The sequence below is a fragment of the Oncorhynchus tshawytscha genome, linkage group LG20 (assembly GCF_018296145.1).
Source record: "Oncorhynchus tshawytscha isolate Ot180627B linkage group LG20, Otsh_v2.0, whole genome shotgun sequence".
NCBI classification, from domain to species: Eukaryota; Metazoa; Chordata; class Actinopteri; order Salmoniformes; family Salmonidae; genus Oncorhynchus; species Oncorhynchus tshawytscha.
Window position 1 is genome coordinate 18,966,975 of NC_056448.1, and position 17,397 is coordinate 18,984,371.

Here is a 17,397-nt window from a genome sequence, read left to right on the forward strand (position 1 = left end):
GAACCTGGGGCATTTCACAGCCCTGTGCACTCTAACCCATAACAACGCAGCCCAGCAGTCAGCCAACTACACTGGAACTCCAGGAACTACACAGAGTTGCTGAGTTCTTAGAGATGGGGTGTAGGAGAGATATTCGGCCACTGATAGCACACAGATGAAACTCCTTGGTATTTATAAATAAACAATAACTTTCCATTGACCTTCCATTTGCCTCCGGTTGTAGCTGAATATCTCTTGCACGTGTATTCAGTTGGTTCCGACTGCAAGTTGGTGACGTTTTACCTTGACTTGACTTTCTTAGAGCAGGGAGAAATGAGGCCTCTAGCTAGTAATACCCAGACAGCTGGCTTAAAGGTATGGGAGTGTGATGTAGTTCACAGGATTTGACAGTTGGGAGGATGCCATACGGGCTGCTGATACTCACTCGTTTGGCCTGGTTGGTGTTGGCCACTGTCGCCAAAACCTGCTGAACAACCTGACCGACCGGGGCTGGGACTGAGGAGCTGAGAGAGGGAGAAAGAGGAAATAAAAAGAACCGTGCGAAACGAGTTGGATTCAAAGCAGACATCACATTTCAAATACAGCCTAATTTCTCATCTCCTCCACTCCATTTCATCAGGAATTGCTTTCCGAAAGTTAACGTATACAAGTCAGTGATGAGGAGACATGCACATACTTACAACTGAGGTGTGATTGCTATTCACGCCACAAGTGATTAATTGGGGTGTTTGAGTGTGTGCATCAGCGCTTTGCATCAGCCTATAATTTACTACCCCATCTGCAAACACGCTGCATAACCCAAGGATAGTCTCATCCCAGACAAAAGCCAAGGCCATGTACGATACCTACAGTAGTGGATAGAATACAGAAGACAAAAGCCATAGAACAATAGGCCTGCACTGCCTTACTAAATATTCTTCAACATCAACCACTGCCACGGACAGACTATAGACAACTGAACCAAAACCATACTGGCGTGGATGGACACAATACAGGCCCAGTGTTGTGTCTGAGAGACCGACTGGCAGGGGAATGCATCTCTAAAATAAGCCGCCTATCAGACTGTCTGGCTGTGGTGGACTCGTTATTGTGAGCAGGGCTAATTTGGAAAATGGCCCCAGGGAGAATCCTGCCAAAATATTCAACCGCATCACAATAGAGGAGCAAGGCCTAGTAGAGAGTGAGGACCATCAATTACATCCTCTCAGAGAAACGGGGGCAGAGGGTTAGAGAACGAGCAAGGGTGAGATAGGGAGGCAAAGACATTGGGAGAGGGCAGAGAAGGAAAGAGAGCATGGCAGACAGTGACCGATTGGGAGAGAGGCATGGGAGAACTAAAGATGAAGAGGGATGGAGATAGAGGACAGAGAGGGAGCTGTTTGTGAGAGAGGTGATAAAAGAGGGAGATTGGGGCAGTGAGTGCCGTGGGGGATGGCGAGACAAAGATTCACTCAGATTGCTAGCCTCTGCCGGCAGTGAATCAGATGTGATGGAGGCAGTGACCTGATAAAGCCGCCTAGCTGGAGTCTGTTTCTCTCGGCTGAGGCCCACATACACAAACCAGGGCTGATGGCTCTCATCTCATGTGATGGACTCACCTCCAATAAGCTAGGACTCCACATCAGAGAACTACTGTACAGGGGACATCAACCTGACTAGGGACACAGTGGATCTTCTCTCTGGTGGAGGTGTGTGTATTTGGTAAAGTGACTGTGTTTCCTATGAGGTAGGTAGTGGTGATGAGTATGTATGTATGTGTATAGATGCATAATATTTGGGTTAAGTGTGTGTTTAGTGGTTCTTTCAATGTGGGTGTCTGTCTGTTGATTCTTGTAGTTCTGGATGAGGGGGCACAGAGCAGGTGGCAGAGCTGGGGATGATTACGCCGCTCATCAGCAACTCTACTCACGGCCGTCTCAGTGCTGCATCAGTATGAGCACCGCATCACCACAGGGCCTTGGGCAGCCCGCATCGATCAATACGCACAGGCACACACACACAAAAGGAATGAGTGTGTTGAAGAAATGGCCTAAGCACTAAACAAAAGAAACAGGCACACTGAACAGGCCTGACAGATAAGAGGTGATCAAAAAGCTAATGGGAAGCGCTACAGATCCTAGATCTTCCACTACAGATGTAAGCCGCTAAGGCCAGTGAGTTAGTAGAGAGGAGGATGTGTAGTGTAAAGTAACGGCTGATCCTATGACAGGTTCAATCAAACCGTTGATGAGTTTGAACTGTGAGGTACCAATGCTGTCATCTTGAGCCCCCACTTACTCAAGCATGCCCAAGTCAGGCCAGGAATGGCCACTGAAATCTCCCTGACAACAGGGCCCCCTCCAGGGAGAAAGAGGTAGTGCAGGTTCTCCCCGTCAGCCAGTACTGTGCAGGAACCGGAGTAAATCAAATCAAATTTTATTTGTCACATACACATGGTTAGCAGATTAATGCGAGTGTAGCGAAATGCTTGTGCTTCTAGTTCCGACAATGCAGTAATAACCAACAAGTAATCTAACTAACAATTCCAAAACTACTGTCTTATACACAGTGTAAGGGGATAAAGAATATGTACATAAGGATATATGAATGAGTGATGGTACAGAGCAGCATAGACAAGATACAGTAGATGATATCGAGTACAGTATATACGTATGAGATGAGTATGTAAACAAAGTGGCATAGTTAAAGTGGCTAGTGATACATGTATTACATAAGGATGCAGTCGATGATATAGAGTACAGTATGTACGTATGCATATGAGATGAATAATGTAGGGTAAGTAACATTATATAAGGTAGCATTGTTTAAAGTGGCTAGTGATATATTTACATAATTTCCCATCAATTCCCATTATTAAAGTGGCTGGAGTTGAGTCAGTGTCAGTGTCAGTGTGTTGGCAGCAGCCACTCAATGTTAGTGGTGGCTGTTTAACAGTCTGATGGCCTTGAGATAGAAGCTGTTTTTCAGTCTCTCGGTCCCAGCTTTGATGCACCTGTACTGACCTCGCCTTCTGGATGATAGCGGGGTGAACAGGCAGTGGCTCGGGTGGTTGATGTCCTTGATGATCTTTATGGCCTTCCTGTAACATCGGGTGGTGTAGGTGTCCTGGAGGGCAGGTAGTTTGCCCCCGGTGATGCGTTGTGCAGACCTCACTACCCTCTGGAGAGCCTTACGGTTGTGGGCGGAGCAGTTGCCGTACCAGGCGGTGATACAGCCCGCCAGGATGCTCTCGATTGTGCATCTGTAGAAGTTTGTGAGGCGCTGCTGCGCCTTCTTCACGATGCTGTCTGTGTGAGTGGACCAATTCAGTTTGTCTGTGATGTGTATGCCGAGGAACTTAAAACTTGCTACCCTCTCCACTACTGTTCCATCGATGTGGATAGGGGGGTGTTCCCTCTGCTGTTTCCTGAAGTCCACAATCATCTCCTTAGTTTCGTTGACGTTGAGTGTGAGGTTATTTTCCTGACACCACACTCCGAGGGCCCTCACCTCCTCCCTGTAGGCCGTCTCGTCGTTGTTGGTAATCAAGCCTACCACTGTTGTGTCGTCCGCAAACTTGATGATTGAGTTGGAGGCGTGTGTGGCCACGCAGTCGTGGGTGAACAGAGAGTACAGGAGAGGGCTCAGAACCCACCCTTGTGGGGCCCCAGTGTTGAGGATCAGCGGGGTGGAGATGTTGTTGCCTGGGTCTGTTGATGTTGAGACCCTGGGTCTCGACCCCGCCCTCACCACCTGGGGGCGGCCCGTCAGGAAGTCTAGTACCCAGTTGCACAGGGCGGGGTCGAGACCCAGGGTCTCGAGCTTGATGACGAGCTTGGAGGGTACTATGGTGTTGAATGCCGAGCTGTAGTCGATGAACAGCATTCTCACATAGGTATTCCTCTTGTCCAGATGGGTTAGGGCAGTGTGCAGTGTGGTTGAGATTGCATCGTCTGTGGACCTATTTGGGCGGTAAGCAAATTGGAGTGGGTCTAGGGTGTCAGGTAGGGTGGAGGTGATATGGTCCTTGACTAGTCTCTCAAAGCACTTCCTGATGACGGAAGTGAGTGCTACGGGGCGGTAGTCGTTTAGCTCAGTTACCTTAGCTTTCTTGGGAACAGGAACAATGGTGGCCCTCTTGAAGCATGTGGGAACAGCAGACTGGTATAGGGATTGATTGAATATGTCCGTAAACACACCGGCCAGCTGGTCTGCGCATGCTCTGAGGGCACGGCTGGGGATGCCGTCTGGGCCTGCAGCCTTGTGAGGGTTAACACGTTTAAATGTCTTACTCACCTCGGCTGCAGTGAAGGAGAGTCCGCATGTTTTCGTTGCAGGCCGTGTCAGTGGCACTGTATTGTCCTCAAAGCGGGCAAAAAAGTTAGTCTGCCTGGGAGCAAGACATCCTGGTCCGTGACTGGGCTGGATTTCTTCTTGTAGTCCGTGATTGACTGTAGACCCTGCCACATGCCTCTTGTGTCTGAGCCGTTGAATTGAGATTCTACTTTGTCTCTGTACTGACGCTTAGCTTGTTTGATAGCCTTGCGGAGGGAATAGCTGCACTGTTTGTGTTCGGTCATGTTACCAGTCACCTTGCCCTGATTAAAAGCAGTGGTTCGCGCTTTCAGTTTCACGCGAATGCTGCCATCAATACACGGTTTCTGGTTAGGGAATGTTTTAATTGTTGCTATGGGAACGACATCTTCAACACACGTTCTAATGAACTCGCACACCGAATCAGCGTATTCGTCAATATTGTTATCTGACGCAATACGAAACATATCCCAGTCCACGTGATGGAAGCAGTCTTTGAGTGTGGAGTCAGCTTGGTCGGACCAGCGTTGGACAGACCTCAGCGTGGGAGCCTCTTGTTTTAGTTTCTGTCTGTAGGCAGGGATCAACAAAATGGAGTCGTGGTCAGCTTTTCCGAAAGGAGTGCGGGGCAGGGCCTTATATGCGTCGCGGAAGTTAGAGTAACAATGATCCAAGGTTTTTCCACCCCTGGTTGCACAATCGATATGCTGATAAAATTTAGGGAGTCTTGTTTTCAGATTAGCCTTGTTAACAGTAGTAGTCAGCAAACATTGAAGCAAGCTATACAATTTAGAACTACTCAAACACCAGACACAACAGAGCTCCACACACTGCAGGAATTGGAAAGGTGTAATCGAAATGGTCTTCAATTGGCACCTCCATCATTTTGCTTATACCCATCTTATTCTTTCAGATCTGCAAAGGTGGGGGCTAGGAGTTGTTTAGGAACAGGAACAAGTTCTCTTTGCTACAACATTTCCATAGTTACAAACATGTCCGTTTGGTGAGCGGCGTCTGTGTGTTGACCACTCCCCCTGTGCAGTGTGGGCCTATTGCCTTGGGTCAGCAACACACGCTGTCAATTATTCAGTATCTCTCCATCAAAGTTGCATGGGCAGGCCTTACCCATGCATTAACTCAGAGAGATGGAAGAGCGCTCTGCTGTTGTCTGCTGTTTCCTTGGTACTAGAGGTCAAGCACAAACATAAGTACGCGCACGCATTGTAACCTGGCACCAACAGACATTTAGAAGCACTGCCATGTATCAACCTAGGTTTACAACTTGGCTGGCTTCATCACTGCCAGGCAGGCTAGGCCAGGCACCAGTGACCACCCTCTCCAGTGCAATGTTCCTGCTGCTAACACACTATAACTCTATCACACAGCCACTGAAGCCTAGAAATGGAAAGACCACCCACAGATAAAATTAAATGAATTAATTGAAGTAAATCTTAATAGGAAGGATGCTACAGCTGGCTATATGCTTTGAGGTATTCTGCTCTGTTTAAGTCATGTTGTGTGTGTGTGTGTGTGTGTAAAAGGCCATTAGATGACAGACGTGACACGAAAGAGAGAGACAGGGAAAGAATGGGAGAGCGGAAGACAGAAAAGACAGGAGTTAGAGAGAGAAGTTGTGTGAGAGAAAACCCTATACTGCTGCGGCTGTGTTTTCCCCCATACACCAAATCCCATTCTCTGTCCGGATGTAGGCATCTAGCTGGCAGCGCCTCTGATAATCTATACTCTCCACCCCAGTTCCACACCGTGGCTGGGGCAGGACAACAGTACTGCAGTGAAGACAGGACAGGCTGTTCCTGCATATAACTCGTCTGAGAAGTAATCAGACCGGTTGTTATGGGTGACTATTAGCTATGGGTGATTTAATGTGATGTCATGGGGAAAAATAAGGGACCAGGGTGAGACTAAGAGAGAAAGAGGATCTCCCTAGATAAGGATGATGGGTAAAGTGCATTTCACACTCAAATGTAAGACTAACAACTATTCAAAACTCTATTTCTAAGCAAGGAAGGTCTTCTGAATAAACTGACATTTGGTGCAGTCAAACAATTTCATTCCGAAATACCAGATATTATCTAGAAAGAACAGAACGTGTGCATTTATTTCTTATCGGCACTTAAGCATAAAATGAACTTTCCTTTACCCCTTCCCCCAATAACATTTATTATAAAAACAAACTGCTGACGGTGCCAATTAAAGGGCCCCTCTCCCTCCAGTCTGACTGACATTGGGGACGTTGACATTCTCCCTCTGTCACTTTATGGGAACAGTTATACAGGGCTGTGCCAACATCTGTCCATCCTGGCGCCCCTTAGTCACTCTGGTATTGACATGACATGCACAGATGTCATCAACAGCCCTTTTATCACCAATGGCAGGGACTATTTAACTATTTAGTGCTACATAGTTAAATAGTTAACTAAATAGCTACCTGGACTGTCTGCATTAACTGTTTTTCCACTAACTCTTGACTCATCACATACGCTGCCGTTTCTGTTTATTATCTATCCTGTTGCCTAGTCACTTTATTCCTACCTCAATTTCCTCGTACCCCTGCACATCGACTCAGTACTGGTACCTCGTGTATATAACCAAGTTATCGTTACTCATTGTGTATTTTTCCCCTTGTGTTATATCATTTGTAAAATATTTCTCTCTGCATCGTTGGGAACCACTCACACTGTACACTGAAGTACAGTATGCAGCCCCACACACACAACCAGCATAGGCTCGTGCTGAAGTGGGCCCTCGTCTCTCAGGACGTAAACTCACCCACACACTTTATAACACGGTCCATTGCCCATGTGTGTGCCCATCCCCCACACACATGGACCCTTCATGCAGCACCAGTGTAGTCCTGTCACTGTCTGTACAGCACACCCGCTCACCCTGTTCTTTCTATCGCCCTTATTTGTGTGTGTAGCTGTCTCTTTCTGCATCAGCGAGTCATTGTAAATTTGCCTCGCCAAGCTAAAATAGCGATAACCCCTCTCTCCATCCACCATGGAGTAATCTGGCCCTCAGCAGAACCTCATTTTAAAGCCTTGCCTATCAGAAGACCCTGCATGGTTCAAACTAAAATACAGTATTTACTGTACACCTTACATTTATTAGACTACAAAGAGAGACTTTGTATTTCCGTGACTTTAAAAACATGTTTGTTTTTTAAAGAGACAGTCATTGTGGCAGACCCTGAGGGTCACAGCACTGTCAGCAGACCCTAACACTGCAGCACACAGAAGTTTTAAAATTAGACAAACAAAAAAGCTGCAGTGTACAGTAGTTATGTGGACTGTAGGTTATTTTTTACAGTAATGGTTCAATTGGAATCAGCCAACTATTGTAACGATATTAGATAGGATCCACTCAGCCCTTCCTAAAGAAATGTATTCACTGTACACATTTCTTATCTACATAATATTTTGTTTCATTTAATGTTCTTTCTACCTTTTGGGAATTGTAATCAGAAAAGGTGCCAAGCATTCTTGAGCCTAGACCCAAGGTGACGCCCTGATGAAGAGGGATAGTAATATTGATGATGATGGATTACCTGATCACAGTGGAGACAGGCGGTGGCAATCCTTTGTCATTGAGCTCCTGTACGTTGACCACCTGAGGAACAGTCTTCAGGGTGGACTCTGTCAGAGAGCCACTGACTGCTGGTTGACCACAAAGAAGAAACGTCAATGACAATCTGACATTACAACTGACATTGGGACAACCAGACGCACATATTTTGTCACCTTTTCATTCAATCAATTCAAAATCATACCGGTCATGTTATTTTGGGTTACCAACAGACTGATGTACACTATATTCAGACGAATAGTCTCAATTGATTAAAACTTTAAACGTACTGTTTAAATAATTTAATGTAATAATTGAATTTATTGATTAAACTATTGTCAACCATTATTCTGCATAGTAAAGTCATGAGGCTGTCAGTTCACCTCTGATCCTGAGGTCTTTGTCTCCCCCTGGTGTCTGAGTATGAACATAGCATTGAGTTTTACTGTTCAAAGTGAACTGACAGTGAGCAGAAGACGCTCTACCGGTCTTCAAACTGTTTTATTGTAGCGAGATTAACAATGAAAGTTTCTTACTAGCTTGTTCTTTTTTCAAACTAGAACGTTATACTGTTAAGGTAACACAGCCTAACATGGTCACAACACAGAAACAGGTCCCTCAGCCCATGTCCTTTGCAGAGCAGAAAATAAAAAATGTCAATAAATTTCATAATAGGTCTCAAGGCAACGTTGTATGTTGTTACAGTGACAGAAAAACGATCACAAATGCAATGTACTTCCCATTAACTGCAACCCACCTACCTGGTTTCTGATTGGCCATTTGTCTGAGGAAAGCAGCTTTGGCAGCAGCCTGTTGGGCAGGAAGGGGGGCGGGTGTGGCCTTCTCAGTAGGCGGGGCCCCGTGCTTCACCGTCTTAGTGGCTAGTGCCGTGCTGTCGGCACCTCCCATGTTGATCTTATTGGTTGGAACTGGAGAAAAAAATTGATGACTTACTGTACTACAGAATAGCCCTCTTAAATCCACATAGTACAGCACTTTGACATAAGGTTGGCTGTCCTCTCTGTGACCTGACGGTTGATACTAGAGGGTAAAACATACAATATAAATGACATACTACTTCACAAGAGCAAAGTTGTATTACCTGTTGTTCTTCGACCAACCTGGTTAAATAAAAGTCAAATAAGCTCAATAGTTTCCTACCTGGGCTCATGATGGGGCTGAGGCCCAGGCCTTGGCACACCTTGCTGAAGGGAGTGGACTGGATGGCCCCAAACCCCGGGGCTATGGAGGGGGTGCGTACCACCGTGGGGTGGCGGGGCATAGAGAGGGGGAGCATGGGGAGGGGGGCAGGCTCAGGTTCTTCCTCCGCAAAATAATGGGAGTATTCTGGGTCCAGAGCCTGAGACAGGGAGGAGGTGGAGCTCACATCGTCCAGGTCCGCGTAGTATTTGGGAGAGAGGAAGGCCGAGCGGGACAGGTTGGCTGGGGAAAGATAGAGGACAATCAGGAGGGGTAAACGCCACACGTTACTTATACTTCACTGCTCAGCACTGGTCACTGTGTTCTGTGTGTTGGTGTTGGGAGTACCTGGAGCGGTGGAGCGGACTGGTGGTGTCTGCCTCTTGGAGAGAAAGTTACGCAGCTGAGACTGCTTCATCGGAGACATTTTGGCTGCAGAAGTTGAAGGAGTCAAATTACATTTACATCACTCAAGCACAATAGTTAACAGTGACACGTGTTGGAAAATGTAAGTATTTTGCCTGGCGATTTCGAGGTGGTCTTGGGAATGGTCTCCAGACTGGCTTTCAGGAGTGCATCCCTCAAACTCTCCAGCTCATTGTCCAAACTAGTAAACACAGAGGTAATTCATAAGTGACCATTGATTTTTAAGCCACTATGCATAAATAAATAAAACACTACTTTGCAACACACATACCCCAGTGAAAAATTTGACATAAAAAACTTTGAAAAAACTTACTGCCTCTAAACAGATCCTCATGCTACAATAAATCTGCCCATTGTATTTCAGGTATACACCCTTGTACATACCCCTGTTCAGTGGGGGTGGTAGCAGCAGGATGGCAGGGCTGGCTGGGGGCAGGAGTGCTCCAGGCTGCAGTCTTGTTGTAGAGCCGCAGGGCGTGGAGGTCTTTGACCAGTGTGTCCAGCCTCTGCTTCTGCTGGTTGATGATGTCCAGGTTGTTGGCCAGGGCTGTGAATAGAGCCTCCCTCTCTGGGACAATCATGTGTCTGGGAGAGACAGAGGAAACTGGTTAGAAAGGAAACATACAATGACAATTGGAAATTGACACAGGAAGTGAAAGAGAATTCTCACTCACTTCTGTTTCTTCTTCTTCTCCAGATGTTTCTCCCACTCCAGATCCAACACGTCGTTCACATCCTCCACAGCAAACTTTACATACTGGTACAGCCTGCGGATCTCCTGGTTATGGGGAGAAAACCCAACAATAAATGACGGTCCAACAAAAAGTCTTCTACACGGTGAATGATTTTCAATAGTGTTCTGCTTTTGACATTTCTACCACATCCACCCTGAGGAATGATAGACGTTCGATATACACATCTAACCATCCATTCCTTATCTATCCAGAGGCTTACCTTGAGTTGGTCTTCACTGCGTGGGTCCAGTGGTTTCTTGTATAGCAGCTGCAGGTAGCCCCGGTGTCTGTTGAGCTCACTCTGGGCCTTTGCGTCCTCCGCCCCGGCAAAGCCCTCCAGCATGGTGGTCTTCAGAGTGCTGATGTCCCCGTGGAGAGACTGGGGAGAACAAGCACACATACACATGGTAAGAGCCTACAAGGTCTAGGTGGCTGTACTTAAGTTGAAATGGCAAATTTGGTTGTCATAGACCTGGCAACACCAGGGGGTGTGAGTTCATGGGCCACCTGAATGCAGCTGATTGAATTTGACACGACTGGGTACATTAATTAACAATGGCAACTACAGAGAGGTTCATATTCTGACTCACGCGGGCCTTATGTCTGAGATAATAACATCTAATCAAATGAAATTAAATCCGTACTGTACCTCAGTGGTGTCTTTGATCTCCAGGGTGAAGACGTGGAGGTCCTCAGACTCCTTCCTCAGCTCCTTCATCTCCTCTGTGGTGCCCACTCTGAAGTCTGCCTTGTGGCTGCGTGCCTTCAGGTCATCCAACTCCTTCTGGAAGTGGGCGATCTGAGAGGAACACAACCTGCATGAAGCTACATTGATGAACCATATGGGTCTTTCTGTAAACTCGGGTACATGTGAGGATTTCCTACACTGAACAACTTCTTACAGCTGTTGATAATCTGCCATTTTATTTTTTATGTCAATACATTAAGATATAAGGGGGAGCCAGCTACATTCAATCAAATGTAAGTGTTGATTTAAAACCTGTTTAACCCTTTCTCATGGTTGGTGTCTTGACGGATGTGTCTAAAATCACGTGATAAAACATTACTCTCCAGTCCTTGCAATTATGGCAGTGCAAGTTGTCGTTTATCATTATATTAGGCATTAATCAGTCAAATTAGCCATTGAACGAGTGTCTTCTAAACGAGTCACCTTACCATCATACTTAAAACCGAAATCAACACCGTCATGAACGTGGTTCTTCAATAATTATGCACAATATTTGTTGGACGCGCATTTGGTGTAGAGCTATTTTCACACAAATTCATCTTATCCAGGAAGATATTTTCTCATTGATAGTCAAGTGACAAACAGCTGATGTGATAGCGCATGCAACGCAACAGCCCAAGTGCTGGAAAAAAGGTGTTAATGAGGAATGTCCAGAATATTTTGCAGTCTCATTCTTTACGCTGGTGAGGACAGTTGTGCCTGGATCCACGTTGGAGCTAATATCCCTTATGAACTGATCTTGAACATCTGTTGTTTGCTTTATTTACAGTCAGGTCTCGTTAGACTTAACATCAAGGTAACGAGTTCATGTTTTCATGCGTTCTTGTGCCTTGGATAGGACGACGAGTCTACTGTGCGCAATTGTGTAGAATAGACTTTTGCACAACACAATGCTTAATTACCCTGGATATAATTACATTGTCTAGTGGGCTTCTTCACAAAATGATGGTAATTAAATAACATGACAAATACATTTTGGTGTCCATGTTACACCAGTCATTTTTAGAAACAATACAAGGGGCTTGAAGTAGCCTACCTGAACTTGGAGCTCAGAAATTCAAGTACTCCAAAAGGCTGACCTTGAAAATCAGACATGTCCTCAGATAGGTGTTTGAAAAGTCCTTGTAATTACTGTAACCAATTTATAAGTTCTCCTGCTCCCTTATAATTGTCCTTGTTTTCAGTTTTGATCCGTTTTTGTGAGAGATGTGACCACTTTCATTTGTTTCCCAAGGGTGTTGTGCTACTCTGTTGCAGTAAAACCATGTGGTTATTATGAGGACAACAACATCACTTTCTCATAATAAAAACGCTTCATATGAAGGGTGTTGCGCTACTCTGTTGCAGTAAAACCATGTGGTTATTATGAGGACAACATTAATGTTGGCTTCAACTTGGCCATACATACAAATCCTTCCATTAAAAAAGGAACCTGGTTTTTGGTCACTTTCTCATTATAAAAACAGCAATGGTGAGATTCAAATGGTGAGATTAATGCTACAGCAAGTCATGGTTTTATTATGTGTGCCTGCGTTGGCCACATAGGCTACAGAAAAATCGGCACAAATCCAATTTACGCTCAACAACAATATAAAATGCAACAAGTATAATGTTGCTCCCATGTTTCATTAGATTAAATAAAATATCCCATACGCACAAAAGGTCTCAAATTTTGAATACAAATTTGTTTACATTCCTGTTAGTGAGCATTTCTCCATTGCCAAGATAATCCATCCACCTGACAGGTGTGGCATATAAAGAAGCTGATTAAACAGCATGATCATTACACAGGTACACTTTGTGCTGGGGTCAATAAAAAGGCCACTCTGAAAATGTGCAGTTTTGTCACAACACAATGACACAGATGTCTTAAGTTGAGGGAGTATGCAATTGGCATGCTGACTGCAGGAATGTCTACCAGTGCTGTCGCCAGAGAATTTAATTTCTCTATCATAAATCACCTCTAATGTCATTTTAGGCAATTTGGCAATACGCTCAACGCTTGCCAAAAGGCACCTAAAGGACTCTGACCATAAGAAACAAGATTATCTGGTCTGATGAAATCAAAATTGAACTCTTTGGCCTGAATGCCAAGCATCACGTCTGTCTGAAACCTGGCACCATCCATACTGTGAAGCATGGTGGTGACAGCATTATGCTCTGGGAAAGTTTTTCAGTGGCAGGGGCTGGGAGACTAGTCAGGATCGAGGGAAAGACAAATGGAGCAAAGTACAGAGAGATCCTTGATGAAAACCTGCTCCAGAGCGCTCAGGACCTCTGACAGGAGGTCAGGACAACGACCCTAAACAGCCAAGACAACACAGTAGTGGCTTCGGGACAAGTCTCTGAATGTCCTTGAGTAGCCCAGCTAGAGCCTGGACTTGAACACGATTTAACATCTCTGGAGAGACCTGAAAATAGCTGTGCAGAGACGCTCCCATTCCAACCTGACAGAGCTTGAGGGGATCTGCAGAAAATAATGAGAGAAACTCCCCAAATACAGGTGTGCTGTAATTGCTGCCAATGGTGCTTCAACAAAGTACTGAGTTAAAGGGTCTGAATACTTATGTAAATGTCATATAAATTTGCTAATATTAAAAATAAAATAAAAATACATCTTTATTGGGTATTGTGTGTAGATTGATGAAAGAAAACAACCTATTTAATACATTTTAGAATAAGGCTGTAATGTAACAAATGTGGAAAAAGTCAATGGTCTGAATACTTTCCAAATGCACTGTATATTCCCAGTCCATAGATTGAAATAAATACATTAGGACTATTTACTGATTTCCTTATATGAACTGTAACTCAGTAAAATCTTAGAAATGGTTGCATATTGCATTTTCTTTCAGTGTATTTAGTGAAGTCGACAATATTTTCACATATTTCGTAATGTAATAATAATTTGAATATCAACGCATTGGTAAGGCCTGCTTTTTGCATGCCTTTTTTTGGGGGGGGTCTATATTAGGCCCTATATGTACAATTATATAAATTATACAATTGTATAACATTGAAGTCCTTGAAAACATAAATTAAGAGCTTGATAAAAAATAATCACTAAAAGTCCTTGTCTGTATGAACCCTGCTTAAAGGATGTATAGTCCTAGGCCCATGTTGTAAAGGTGGAATTATGGGCCAATTTGCAAATATATTCCCCCAAGTACACAAGTGGAACTGCATAAAAAAAATGTTTTGTTGTTGTTTCAAAGCATTTTGAAATGTTTATACCAACGTCACACATTATTAATAGCAAGACCCATATTGCGTAAATTGGTTGGAGCATGGTGCTGGGTTCGATTCCTTTGTGGGTTAACTCCACTGAATGTGTGTGGTTATGATAATAAATAGGATTCATAATCAAATAAAAATGTTATTAAGTAGCAGTAGTTTGAGAGAAATACTACTGGATTAATCTGTTACCTCCTCCAGTATTCCAGCCATGACTGGGTCTGAGCCCTTCCTCTGCTGCAGCTGCCTTTCCAGGGCATTCACACTCAGCGCTGCCTAGAGGACGGCAAACAGACAGATGTCTCGAGACACTGCATTTGTCTCTACTATTATGACCTGTACTACAAGACATTGATTGCTGGTCTAATATCTTATTTATTTGAAAAGGCAGATTATGTTTTAGTACCTGTGTTGTGGTTGCACTTGTCTGGGTGGCTGGGGAACATTTCTGTACAACCGTGGGGGGTGTACCGGTTTGGACTGGGCCTGAAACAGAAAGACAGAATGGATATCAACAATATCACAAACCAAAACAATAAAGATGCTAATGTTGAAAAAATAAGTACAGTGCCTTCAGAAATGATTCATACCCCTTGACTTTTCACCACATTCTGTTATGTTACAGCCTGAATTCAAAATAGATTAACATTAATTTATTTAATCTCACCCACCACACACACACACACACAATACCCCATAATGTCAAAGTGAAAACATGTCACATTTTTGGGGTGCAAATGTACAGTTAAAGTCGGAAGTTTACATACACCTTACCCAAATACATTTAAACTCAGTTTTTCACAATTCCTGATATTTAATGTAAGTACAAATTCCCTGTCTTCGGTCAGTTTGGATCACCACTTTATTTTAAGAATGCGAAATAGTAATAGTAGAGAGAATGATTTATTTCATCACATTCCCAGTGGGTCAGAAGTTTACATACACTCAATAGGTATTTGGTAGCATTGCCCACAAATGTTCGATGGGATTGAGGTCAGGGCTTCAATACCTTGACTTTGTTGTCCTTAAGCCATTTCGCCACAACTTTGGAAGTATGCTTGGGGTCATTTGGAAGACCCATTTGTGACCAAGCTTTAACTTCCTGACTGATGTCTTGACATGATGCTTCAATATATCCACATAATTTCTCTTCCTCATGATGGCATCTATTTTGTGAAGTGCACCAGTCCCTCCTACAGCAAAGCACCCCCACAACATAATGTGCCACCCCCTGTGCTTCCAAGGCGGAGATGGTGTTCTTCGGCTTGCAAGTCTCCCCCCTTTTCCTCCAAACATAACGATGGTCATTATGGCCAAACAGTTCTATTTTTGTTTCATCAGACCAGAGGACACTTCTTCTAATAGTACTATCTTTGTCCTCATGTGCAGTTGCAATCCGTAGTCTGGCTTTTTTATGGCGGTTTTGGAGCAGTGGCTTCTTCCTTGCTGAGCGGCCTTTCGTTATGTCGATATAGGACTCGTTTTACTGTGGATATAGATACTTTTGTACCCATTTCCTCCAGCATCTTCACAAGGTCCTTTGCTGTTGTTCTGAGATTGATTTGCACTTTCGCACCAAAGTACGTTCATCTCTAGGAGACAGAACGCTGTCAGTATGACGGCTGCGTGGTCCCATGGTGTTTATACTTGCGTACTATTGTTTGTACAGATGAACGTGGTAGCTTCAGGAGTTTGAAAATTGCTCCCAAGGATGACCCAGACTTGTGGAGGTCTACAATTTATTTTCTGAAGTCTTGACTGATTTATTTTGATTTTCCCATGATGTCAAGCAACGAGGCTCTGAGTTTGAAAGTAGGCCTTGAAATACATCCACAGGTACACCTCCAATTGACTCAAATGATGTCAATTAGCCTATCAGAAGCTTCTAAAGCCATGGCATCATTTTCTGGAATTTTCAAACTGTTTAATGGCACAGTCAACTTAGTGTATATAAACTTCTGACAAACTGGAATTGTGATACAGTGAGTTGTAAGTTAAATAATCTGTCTGTAAACAATTGTTGGAAAAATTACTTAGGACATCTACTTTGTGCATGACACAACAGACTTGCCAAAATTATAGTTTGTTCACAAGAAATTTGTGGAGTGGTTGAAAAACAAGTTTTAATGACTCCAACCTAAGTGTATGTAAACTTCCGAATTCAACCGTATAACACTCCAAATTGAGCACAGGTGCATGCAATTTCATTTGATCAGCCTTGAGATGTTTCTACAACTTGGAGTCCACCTGTGGACAATTCAATTAACTGGACATGATTTGGAAAGGCACACACCTGTCTATATAAGGTCCCACAGTTGACAGTGCATGTCAGAGCAAAAACCAAGCCATGAGGTCAGGGGAATTGTGCGTAGATCATCAAGGTAGAATTGCAATGAGGCATATCTGGGGATAGTTATGAAACAATTTCTAGAGTGCTGAAAGTTTCCAAGAGCACAGTGTTCTTTAGCATTGGGAAATTGAAAATATGGAACTACCCAGACTCTGCCTAAAGATGGCCATCCGACCAAACTGAGCAACCAGGCAAGAATGACCTTGGTCAGGGAGGTGAGCAAGAACCCAATGACCACTCTGACAGAACTACAGCTATCCTTGGCAGAGATGGGAGAATCTGCCAGAAGGACAAGAGTCTCTACAGCACTTCACCATTTTGGGCTTTATGGGAGAGTGGCCGGACAGAAGCCACTCCTGAGAAAAAGGCACATGACAGCATACCTGGAGTTTTCAAAAAGGCATGTGAAAGACTCAGAGCATAAGGCCAAAGATTCTGTGGTCTGATGAGATTTTCTATAAACCATTTGGCCTGAATGCAAAGCTCTATTTCTGGAGATAACCTGTCACAGCTCATCACCTGTCTAACACCATCCCTATCGTGAATCATGGTGGTGGCAGTATCGTGCTACGGGATGCTTTTCAGCGGCAGGCACTGGGAGACTGGTAAGAATAGAGGGAACAGTGAATAGAGCCAAATCCTTGATGAGAACCTGCTTCAGTGTAAAAATGACCGGGGGCGTAGATCCATGTTCCAACTGGACAATGACCTCAAGCATACAGCCGAAGCAACGCTGGAATGGCTTCAGAACAAGAATGTGAAAGACCTTAAGTGACCCAGCCAAAGCCCGGACTTGATTCCCATTGAAAATCTACGGAAAGAATTGA

General features: G+C 44.2%; 1 protein-coding gene across 1 annotated transcript in view; it reads right to left on the minus strand.

The window, feature by feature from the left end:
- nup214 (nucleoporin 214) overlaps positions 1-17,397 on the minus strand; it is a 72,585-nt gene that overhangs the window by 38,465 nt on the left and 16,723 nt on the right. The window contains 12 exon segments of the mRNA XM_042302307.1: positions 425-503; positions 7,862-7,970; positions 8,640-8,807; positions 9,040-9,321; positions 9,427-9,510; positions 9,600-9,685; positions 9,889-10,089; positions 10,179-10,282; positions 10,459-10,617; positions 10,888-11,037; positions 14,413-14,496; positions 14,627-14,706. Of these exon segments, the coding sequence (XP_042158241.1) occupies positions 425-503; positions 7,862-7,970; positions 8,640-8,807; positions 9,040-9,321; positions 9,427-9,510; positions 9,600-9,685; positions 9,889-10,089; positions 10,179-10,282; positions 10,459-10,617; positions 10,888-11,037; positions 14,413-14,496; positions 14,627-14,706 (1,586 nt within the window).